Source organism: Crassostrea angulata, chromosome 6 (genome assembly GCF_025612915.1).
Source record: "Crassostrea angulata isolate pt1a10 chromosome 6, ASM2561291v2, whole genome shotgun sequence".
Classification (NCBI taxonomy): Eukaryota; Metazoa; Mollusca; class Bivalvia; order Ostreida; family Ostreidae; genus Magallana; species Magallana angulata.
In genome coordinates this window covers 52,873,464-52,885,126 of record NC_069116.1, presented here as the reverse complement: position 1 = coordinate 52,885,126, position 11,663 = coordinate 52,873,464, and the positions used below count along the sequence as shown (strand labels likewise).

General features: G+C 32.5%; 1 protein-coding gene and 1 pseudogene across 1 annotated transcript; both read left to right on the top strand.

Moving 5' to 3' along the window:
• The first annotated feature begins 5,841 nt into the window (after positions 1-5,841).
• Positions 5,842-7,782, top strand: LOC128190613 (uncharacterized; annotated as a pseudogene).
• A 15-nt stretch (positions 7,783-7,797) lies between these two features.
• Positions 7,798-9,398, top strand: LOC128190611 (sesquipedalian-1-like). Its single transcript, XM_052862730.1, has one exon. It carries the CDS (start codon positions 8,177-8,179, stop codon positions 8,918-8,920), a length of 744 nt encoding a protein of 247 aa, XP_052718690.1. The 5' UTR covers positions 7,798-8,176; the 3' UTR covers positions 8,921-9,398.
• Positions 9,399-11,663: the final 2,265 nt, after the last annotated feature.

The following is an 11,663-nucleotide window of genomic DNA, read 5'->3' as shown; positions in this document are numbered from 1 at the left end:
ACAGCGTAGCGCAGTGGGTTAGACATCTTCGCTAGCCAAGCGTTTTCGGTCCGCTCTGTTCCCCACAAACAAGGCCGGTTTGTGGAGAGAGTTCGGATTGAAGAGACTCTAAAGATGTCAGATCCCTTTCAAATTTGCACCTGAGAATTCCCAATCAACTGTTACCAAATCCCTAAAACCCTGTCCCCAAGCTCCCAATATTTCATTAGCTATTGAGGATTTATCTCCCTTACTCAGACTGAAGAAAATAGCACAGATGAAACACATTTGGAGCCTCACACCATGCATGACCTGAAGCCAATTTTCATCCTTAAAACAACAAGATACAAAATCATCTTGGTACCAAATCAGAGCATATACATTTTTCTTTATGATTTTGATTGGCCAATTACCGGTGTGATACCTAGAAACCCTTGACTTGGGAAGATGTGGGTTAGAGGGTTTACTACGAATCTGTACGTCAACAGTTCGAATACCGCTGCGACTTTTACAATTTTTACCTCTCCAAATATTTTTGAAAACTATCTTTTGGTTAAATATTGTAATATTTGAAAATTCTAAAGCGGTGAAAGTATTTCATTGATAATGTACTTTAATCCACATTAATATCGACATGTGTCCTATACCACCTAAATTAAGCAGCATGCGCGGATGTATAAAATATTTATAATAATGAATAAGTTTGCCGGGGGAGGGTTTTGTGGCATATATTCGGTGATTTACTTTGTTTTAATTTTACTTCCTTCCCTTCCCAAAGACCCGCGCACAAGCAGCGTAGAAACAACTGTCAAGATATTGATACCCACGCATGATCCGCCACAGTTTGTTCATACGAACTCTTCTATATCGGAAACATAAAAGATGTATTCGCGCTTGACAAGGGATGCAAGACTTTTCGTGACCCGGACCTTTCGTGACTTGGTTCACAAGACGTTTCGTGACCCAGACCTTTCGGGTCCTGGATCTTTCGTGACCTACATTACGACGTTTAGGGACTTGATAAATATTTCTTTATTAAACCGTTGGGAAATACAAAACCTCGTAATTTTTTTATTATCATAACTCATATATAAAAAAAAAACATCGAAGAAACACAAAACCAAATCCATTATGCAATTGTGACAAAAAAAATTCACGTAACGTTATTCCGTGAATAAAAGCAGTTAAAAACAACTAACTACAAAGAGGATATATCTGATTAATATAATAATTAAATATAAACACGAAGAAATAAGGTAGATTTGTAAACATATTAATTTATTTCCTATATAGAACAGTACATCAAAGGTACTGTACTTAAGCATGTGTTATCCTATGTGTACCTTGTTTTAATTGCTAAAACAACAAGATGACAGCGGGGTATTCCTAGTATACATGGAAGGGGCTACCAGGTGCTATTAGACGGTGTATTACCCGTACACATAGAATGGGTGAGGTACTAATTATGAGGAGGTTAATGAAGAGACCTTGTCAACACATGGGCCTCCCAATGTCACTTTTTCTTGCGACTTCAAGAAGACAACAGCGAAGACAACATGAATGGTAAGTAAAATAAATGTTTTACATTCTAAACACATATATTTAAAATAACAAATTAGAAAAGAAAGTAAATTTGTAAATACTATGCATATATTAATTGTTTGTAGATTTATAAAGTTCACTTTCAAGAATCCCCTATAAAATAATATCTACATGTATAATTATGAAACTAATTAAGATATTACCATTATACTCTGACTATTTATGGAATATTTATGAAATATTTTGATTTTATGACCAAGGCACCACATCAATTGATTATTTTTAAATATTATTAAATAGCTGACAATTATTAAAATAGAGAATATTAAATAAAAAAGAGTTTATATACTTTAAATATATACAATTGTAAATATAAAGTTTATACTTGATTCCCATATCTACATGTATGATTAATATGAAACTTATTAAGACATCACCAATAGATTCTTACTATTTATTGAGTATTTATGAAATATTTTAATTATATGATCAAGGCACTATGCAATATTTCTAGTTTAAGATCACTAAAAATAGGAAAATATATAAATTTACACTATATAACCCAACTTTCAATGCTACTGAATTTACACGTCTTGTAAAACATATTGTATTAATTAACTTTCTACAATCAATTATACTTTTGGAAAAATACATGAAATTTCAAAACTAGTCAACAATCAATGAAAATATGTTGAAAACAACTGATTCTCAATCTTCTATCTAGGAAGTTAACCTTAAATTTGTCTTGATATTTGTGCTCCAACACAAAAATACTTGTCAAAGTATAAATTCTAAGAATGTATTTTATCTCTGATAAGTGCAATACTTTTTAGAGGATTGCTTTGAACTCTCGCCCTCTCTCTCTCAGGTGGTAAATACCGGTATTTCCAGTCCCGGTAAATACTACTGTTTTCCACTAAACGAGGAGATACAAATTTATAATCTTTATTTCTTTAGTTTGTTCAATGTAAAACTTATGATTAGGATAAAGATATTAACAATAAGCATCAAAAACCAATTCATCATACTTTCCCATTTCACTGTCACTTTATGAATCTTAAATTCACCAGATATCACCTATTCCAAAAGACTTCTATAATAGCTGCTAATGTACAAATTTTAGTCCAGTTCTTTTAACTTTAAGTTTTGTGTTTTACAGATTTATAATTCAAAGCACATAATAAACTGTTATAATTAGTGTAGTGTTACAAGTAAAAATTTAATAATCACACATATTGTTTTAATAAATAATTGACACTTGACAGTGTTGTGCTCCTGTTTTGGGCAGATATATATACTTAATTAATAAGTGGGGCTGATTGGCTTCTTCTTAGGGGTGTTGCACACTGAGGTAGTGACACAGTCACACTTTATTTTTTCACAATTTTCTTGCCCCATTTTCACATTCACCAAATAACCAGAAACTGGCACCTTTGATATCATGTTTATGATACCATTTGTTTTTTGTCTGTAAAAAGTATACAAGAGCTCGGAATTCTCTAATGAATAAGCTATTGACATTAAGTTACGTACACATTATAAATGCACATTTATTATTATGGGGGGGGATGATTCGTTGACAAATATACAAAACACTGAAATTTTCAAGACAGTACAAATTTTTTTGAGTGAATGTGGTCGTTTTTCAAAAAATGGTTGAATTTATAAGGTGATATTATATATGCAGTAGATTGTTTATTCATGTATATTTATGTGTATTCAATATATTCAATGTATGGCAATATTTATAAAATTTCATTACTAGGAGAGGACTATCTAAGTTTTAGAACTTGTGTCTTATCCTTTTGATTTATTCAATAAAATATGTTCAATTCAAATTCATGTTTATGATAACTGTGTAGATGCACCTATACCTGATTTAAGCCTTAAAAACCAGAGTTGGGGTCAATTACTTTGAAAAGTAATTAATTACTTTCAAATATATTGACAATTTTATCAATTACTTGCAATTACAATTACATTGATTTTTTAAAATGTAATTAATTACTCTCAATTACTTTGATAAATGTAATTAATTACATTTCAAATACTTAAGTTTTATTTTTTTAAATCTTGTGAACATATACATATATTAACAGCATTAAGATATACAGAACTTCATGTACAGTTATGTTTTTAAAGGTTGTTCAGTTCAGATCAGATTTCCTGAAAATTTCTATAAAAATTTTCTTTAATATTAAATTCATTAAGTACCATTGAGTTCATTTTTGGTTCTGAATAATAATTTTTCTATAGTGAATTAATTTTAATTCACATATTAAAGCTATGTTTATTCAGAAAGTACAACTTTCGGCAGTACAGCATATCAGTTACTGTAAATAAATAATAATTGCTATAAATCACAAGAAAGAGATATTTTGACTCCCTTGAATTAGATCTTTACCTATTGCCCTGGGCAGTGTGCTATGCTGTATAAACATAAGAAACATTATGGGACATTTAATTATTGTATAAACAAAAGTCCATGCCAAATTGAAAAATAAATAAAAATACACAATATTTTTGGAATGTATTTAAATACATTCAATTACTTGTAATTGAAGACAGACTCAATTACAAATTACTTTCAATTACTTTGAAAAATGTAATTAATTACACTCAATTACAAATACTTTTCTCAATTACCCCATCCCTGTTAAAAACAAATTACAATGGTGTATGAATGAACCATGTTTTGAGTATTCATAAGAAGATAACCAATGCATTACTGACCAGTTAAAACTTGTTAAAATCAAGAACATTATAAACTTGGTATAATATATTGTTTACCAAAAGGGGATAAACCTCGCCAGCTTCTAAAAAATTGGAGGCCAATTACGTTAATAAATGTTTTTTATAAGCTTATATCTGGCTGTTTGAGTCGTAGATTAAAACCTATACTTGATTTAATTATCCCTGACACACAGTCGGGATTCATGAAAGATAGATATATTGGTGAAAATACAAGATTTGTTTATGACCTAATGGCATACACGGAATCAGAACATATACCTGGGTATTAGTTTTAATCGACTTTGAGAAAGCTTTTGATTCAATTTCTTGGTCCTTTATATACAAGGTTTTAAATTACTTTGGTTTTGGGAAAAACTATATAGACTGGATTAAGATTTTAAATACAAAATTTAAAGCATCTGTTTTACAATGCGGACATTTATCTGAACAAATCAATATACAAAGAGGTTGCAGACAGGGTGATCGATCCTATTCCTACTCTGTGCAGAAATTCTATCTATTCTTATTAAACAAAACAATAATATTAAAGGCATTTTTGTTAATGACAAAGAACATAAAATTTCACAATATGCAGATGATACTTTGCTAACTCTTGATGGCTCACCAATTTCTTTATTTGCTGCTCTTGATAACCTAGATTTTTTCTCAAAATTCCCGCTTTTTTGCCAACCCTGCTCTCTCTCCCTCCCTCCCCCCCCCCTCCCCTCTCTCTCTGATAATTATAAATGTTAATTATAAGTTCAAGTATTGCTGTAAATAATAATTTTTCTGAATATTTTCCATGCAGAATAGGAGTGCGTCAAGGGGAAGCTCTTCAAAACCAACTTAATAATTTTCATAATTCATACAATTATACAAAAGTGTGGTAGATTTATCTAAGTTTTTAAATTATTTGCATAACTTTCTCATCCATTTTTATAAAATAATTATAATCATAAGTATTCATCGTTTTTATTCTACATTTCATTTTATATTTATATATTGTAAAACTAATGAAAGATAAAAAGTTATTCAAAAAAGAAGTTTTCTCGCTAATTTCATTGTAAAAACCCAAGAAATTTGGAGATAAAATTTTCCTTAGTGTAAGAAATATTTATTTATTGAAATGAATCTTCATACACGTACATCTTAAACATTTTGATGATTTTTGTGTTTGCATTTCAGATATCTGCCTACATTGCAACAGCCGTGTCCGCCCATTGCAGGAGGGACTACAGTGTGACAGGTGTAACCTCTGGCAACACCGTACATGCAACACGGGGATCACAAGAGCAGAATACAGACGTCTTAAAGCTCAAGGGGAATTCCAGTGGGAATGTACCAAATGTTCCAGGAATGACCAGGTTTGTTTAATATTAGGGGAATTTAAATAAAAACATCTTTCTTAATCACCTTTATGTAGTCTGATCATTATACATAATTCATATCAATAATTGGTACATGTACAATAATTCTGCTTTCTTTAAAAAACATGTACCAAATACCAGTACATGCATCACCACAATAAATATTTCAATCTTCCGAAAGAAAATAAATTCCTAAAATGAATCAAGAATTTATCCATAATGCAATTCAATTCTTTTGCAGATACTTCGCCAGATTGATCATCTTCTTCCACAGCAAATCTGTCTGCAGGGTTTTGTGGTCGACTTTGAAGCGGCAATGTGGAGAGCCATCCAGGATCGTTTCCCTGGATTCATCATTCAAGGTTGTGCGTTTCACTGGACCCAAGCTGTCTTCCGGAAAGTGCAAGAATTAGGGTTAATGTTCACGAGTCTATTGTCTTAATTAATGTTTCCATAGTAAAAAAAATTCTATTAGCTTGATAATAAATTGGTAATAATGATAACAAATTGAACATAATGTATGTATAATGTTATTTTTATAATCACTGGAAAGTAATACTGTTTTTCATTTTTTTTCAGAGAGCTTACAATGAGAGAGGGGACATATTCTCCTTCCTGAGGCAGGTGATGGCACTACCCTTTCTTCCGCCTGAACACATTGTGCCAGTGTTCCAACACTTGGAGCAGAGGGCAAGGTCCAACTTGCTGATCACCTTTATGGATTACATCTGGAGACAGTGGATAACCAATCCTGTATTTCCTGTGAAGAACTGGAGTGTATTCATGCTTTCTGTGAGGACTAATAATGACCTTGAAGGCTGGCACAACCGCCTCAACCGACATGTGAACCAGCAAGGGCCTGTGCCGTTCTATCTTCTCCTGACCGAGCTCTACAAAGAAGCGGAGAACATTCCCCTGCAGGCAAGGCTGCTCTCTGAGGGAAAGATGGAACGTCTCCACCGAAAGAAGTCTCGATAACTGAATGGAAGACTTTTCCAGAAGTGGGAGGTGTACAACAATGGAGGAGTCTCGACTACACAACTCCTGCGTTTTTGTGCATCCTTGTATGGGCCAGTTCCAGTGTAAATGTAGCAGTTAATGTGATTATGCAGTAGTGATGTGCAATGCTGTTGCACATAACTTTGTAGTGGTTGTTATGTAACTGTTATTTGTTCATGCTCATGTGATTGATTTTGATGTGCATAATGTTTTGATGTGTAATGCTGATTTTGATTATGCATTATGTTTTGATATGTAGTGCTTATAGCTGTTTGTAGATGCAGTACTTAAGTATTGTTATTTCACAGATTTAATTACCTCTAAATAATGTCATGTCTTACTGTTTCTATGCCTGTTATAGCTTTATTAAATATTAAATGAGTACAACTTATCATTGAATTTGTTTCCTTCATAATGTTAAATAATGGCCAAGTCAATGATAAAGAAGGTAGGATGCCTGTCACAGTGGTTTTTTTAGTACATTGTACTATATTGACTTCGATGAGAAGAAGAAATATATAAATTATTGTCAAAAAAGACACCCAAGCAACAAGATACTAATTATATATAAGATATGATCCTAAATGCATAATATGTCCACCCAGCCTTATACATGGGTTTATATGATTAACAATGACAATGAAGACAACTTCCTAATAAATATGATAAGGGTACAAGTCTTGAAATGTTAGAATTATACACACTAGGTACAATGGTATCCATTATATAACGTTAATGAAAAGACACCGGAATACCATATTATCATCGACATGATAGAACTAATTTCATATTATGTTATAACTACAATGCTACAGTTTATTTAGATTTATTAATCAAATAATTTAACAACATATAAAAATGACGAATTAAACTTACTTTTTATCATCCATGAAAAAGTTTTACTTACTCACGACATCACGTACGATCAATCCGCATTTCCTCTGATTTAGTAGGAATTGATTAACTGTATTACATAATTAATTACGCAAACAATAATTACGTTACTGTATAACATACTTAATGTTAAATCTTTATATTTTCTCAAGTCCCGAAACATCTTATTCTAGGTCTCGAAACATGTTAGTCACGAAACATCTTGGTCACGAAAAATCTTATAAGGTCTCGGAACGTCCGGGTCACGAACCGTCTTGGTCACGAAACGTCTAGAATTCTTGACAAGTGGTGTCCGGGGCTTCAGTGTAGGCGGAGAGAAAGTGTCACCAATGATTGTTGAGCTAAAATGTAGGACATAAACGGTGTGTTATTTATCTCCACGGAGAGTGTTATTAAGCGTTGATGTTGAGAAGGTTATCAATACTAATTGCATGAATTCACGATCACCAAAAATAACACAGAGAGGTGAGATAGTAGCGTGTAACAGTTAGTATAGATTGGTGCAACGGTCAATTACATGCGTGTTTGTAACACTGTGTAATATGATCCTGGTTAAGGATACATTGTGAAGGACAGTTCAGTTTAAAAGTAGGTCATGACAACATGTCGTAACTTCCTATTATTAATTAATTTATGACGGGAGTTTAGAAATTAACGTCAAAATGAGGATAAATGAGAAAAGTTTGGCCAAATTCGCCAGCAGCGGGGCACCTGCAGACAAGGAAGGGTATCTGTTGAAGAAAGGGGAGCTCAACAAAGGCTACCAGAAAAGATACTTTGTGTTAAAAGGGAATCTACTCTTTTATTATGAGAAAAGATATGACAAAGAACCCGTCGGTGTTATAGTGTTGGAGGGCTGCACAATTGAGCTTTCTGAAAACATTGATGGATTTGCATTTCAAGTTGTTTTTCCAAAGACAGGGTGTCGAACATATCACATGGCAGCAGATTCTCAGGAAGAAATGGAGGCCTGGATGAAAGTGATGTCTTGTGCCAGTTATGACTACATGAAATTGATGGTGGCGGAATTAAGGCAACAGTTGGATGAATTAAAAGAAAACAGTCAACAGCAGTTGTTAGAGAATGCCATGAGAGATAGCCACTTGGTCTTGTCCAGTTATTCGTCCATGGAGGACTCGGATGAGCGAACCTCAATGAAATCAAATCAACGACATGTCAGGTTTAACCCTTTCAATGACCCTAGTTCTCAAAACAAAAGTGAAAGTAGGCATTTATTTGACACTTTAGATGATGAACATACACATGTGGCTAAGGGGCCACCTAAATCATTTTTGCAGCTTCATGAAGAATATGGGCAACAGGTGAAAACACTTGGTGAACTTTGGAGAGGAAGCTTTACAGAGAGACCAGCATCTGCTTTTGAGCTGTCACATTCTTTATGCTAGCTAACTTTTGAATTATTGTTTTCCTCTTGTGGTGGTTTTTATCTGTATTTACAGCATAATCAACTCTTGTTCTTAGATGGGATTTTTTAAAAAGACAATCAAATAACAGGCTATTTAATGATAGTAATCATATGTGGTGCTTTAATATAATGTTATCTGTATGATTTGTTTATATGAAATGGATTGGATTGGATATGATTGAACTGTACATGTATGCTTGCTCCTAGGTAACAGATTTCATTTGACGTGTGTTTGAAAATACCATATTGTTTATATAGTTAATTATTTTTAAACAAATCTGTTGAAGAATGTGTAATGAAAAGGAAGAAAAACTAGAATGAAAACTAATTCCTGTATGATCAAGAAGTAATTACATGTAAAGGTATCATTGCTCAATTTTAATTTTCTGTAGCATTATAGAAGCCAATGGCTGTGTTCACTGTTCTTTTCATTAATTAAAATGAAAGTTTGAAAACCAGTGGCATGCTTTTTATTTACTGAGTGATGTCAATTGCTTTGTTGACCAGTTTACAATTTAATTAAACAATGTGTATTGCACAATTAGTGGGGTAATTAATGGGCCATGACAGGCCACCATGGTAACTAAATGTCATCCAAATTCATGAAACAAAAACCAGTGCATGAAGGTATAATGAATAAATGAAATAATACCAAGATACAATAGTAAGATAATTTTTGTTTGAAATACAAATTATATTTTGAATACATAAATGCATTACTAGAAATGGTCCAATATAATGAAGCCTTTGAGTTTCTTCCTCTTGTTGTGTCACTTTGTTGATGCTTGAACAGATTAGAAGATTTGCTTAGATAGGTGTAAATAAATCCATTGCCTCAAAATGCACTTTAAACAAGACACGGGAAATAGTAGCAGAAATACTAAAAGTGGTTACAATTACAATCAAGTGTTTAATATGATGAATGTGTTCTTTGGGGAAGTAAATTAAACTGTTTGTTAGAAACTTGTGTTATATTCAGTATCATTGAGCGTAAGACAGTTCTTCAACCGATGTAGTATCACCACTTTCTGCACGAGCAAGCTGAAACACTCACATAGACCATGCAGAAAGAAGCATCAAAAAATTGTATCATTACTACATTTAATTTAGTTTAATCTTATGAAAATACTTCTTATCGCAACAAACATTTTATAAAATTTTCTGTATAAAAAATAGAATTTTGAAAGATCCCCCACCCCACCTTTTAGGAAAGCATATAAAAGTTGCTGTGAATTAAACAAACTAAAGTAGAAGTGTTAGGAATTATGCCTCTTCGGATTAGTATTTTGAACATTGATGCATTAGGGTTTATTTCTTCTAATTTTGGCTGTAAAGATTTGTGGGATAAGACCTCCACCCACCCCACTTTAAAACGATGCTACGCGTTCCTGGGAATTTTTTTTTCTAAAGGAACTTGTTTTTAAGTACAGCGATCCTGTTAATCATTACCTTTTGATTAGAACAGAGTTTCTTGCATGTGTTGTTTGTATACTAGTATTAAGGAAACAATATTTTTATTATGGGGGAACTTTGATAACAGAATTTGAACAAAGCAAACCATTTTGGGACCTTTCGTGTTGGTTGGAATAAACAGATTGGTCTCTGCAATTATTTTTTTTCTTAAACAAGTATTTTTTATAAATAGGTATTGTCCGATCCTGAGGGCAGTTTGAATTTAAAAGTACATTGAAAAAAGGCAGCATTACATTCTTAAACTACCTTGTAATCTAAAACTAGGGTGGGATAAGTTGTCAGAAAGAAGGAAAGTCCATGAATTAATCTTGTTTTATAAAATTGTAAATGGTATGGTGCCAAATTTCTTATAAAATCTTTTAGAACCCTGTATTTCACCTGATATCACTTATTTCTTGAGAAATAATTATGGTCTTACTTTGGTCATTCCTCAAGCAAGAACTATATCTTATTTAAGATGTACTATACCTTCTACAATTAAGCTGTGGAATGAACTACCTTTCGACATCAGAAGTCTCCCATCATTGTCTTCTTTTTCAAACTCCTTTAAGAAACAATATTTCAAAACGCAAAATAAACTTTTTATTTTTTTTGAATCGCAACGAATATATTTTACATTTGCAATAGAGAAACAATGCTAGTAGTGTAAATGATGACCTTTTTGATGATTTTATTCGTGAATATTCAATCTGTGAAAATTATGGCTATCGTACTGATAATGCATATATTTTTCTTTGATTGTCCTAAATGTAATGACGAAAGAAAATATCACTGCTATAATTGCAAAAACCAGTAACGCGCACCATCATGTGTGTGCCTTTAGGGGGAGGACGTACACAACCCTAAAATGGCTTAGCGAAGAGGCACCATAAAGCAAGCCGAGGATTACTTTAAGTTACACACAGACATTTTTCTGTTCAAACTGATGATATATATGTAACAGAGTAAAACGGGAGGCGCATCCAACTGTTATATATGTTTTATATACGATTTTATAAGTCATATCAAATTTGGCACAGCATTCCCACCCTCCATTTCCGGAATATCACATAAAAGAGTGTCGATGTAGACAGTACCCGTTTTACATCATTTTAACATTGTTTAAAAAGAAGTGCTCTCCCCAATAGAGTATGAGATGGTGTTGCTTAGTAGAAGAGTACTAGTAAATAAATGTGAAATTTTCACATCACAGCTTTATATAAAACCAACAGGTTTACTTGACACTGTTCATTCTTAAAACAAAGAAATTA

Bases quoted from the DNA above. Each gene is read 5' to 3' on its own strand.
- LOC128190611 (XM_052862730.1), top strand. From the start codon at position 8,177: ATGAGGATAAATGAGAAAAGTTTGGCCAAATTCGCCAGCAGCGGGGCA.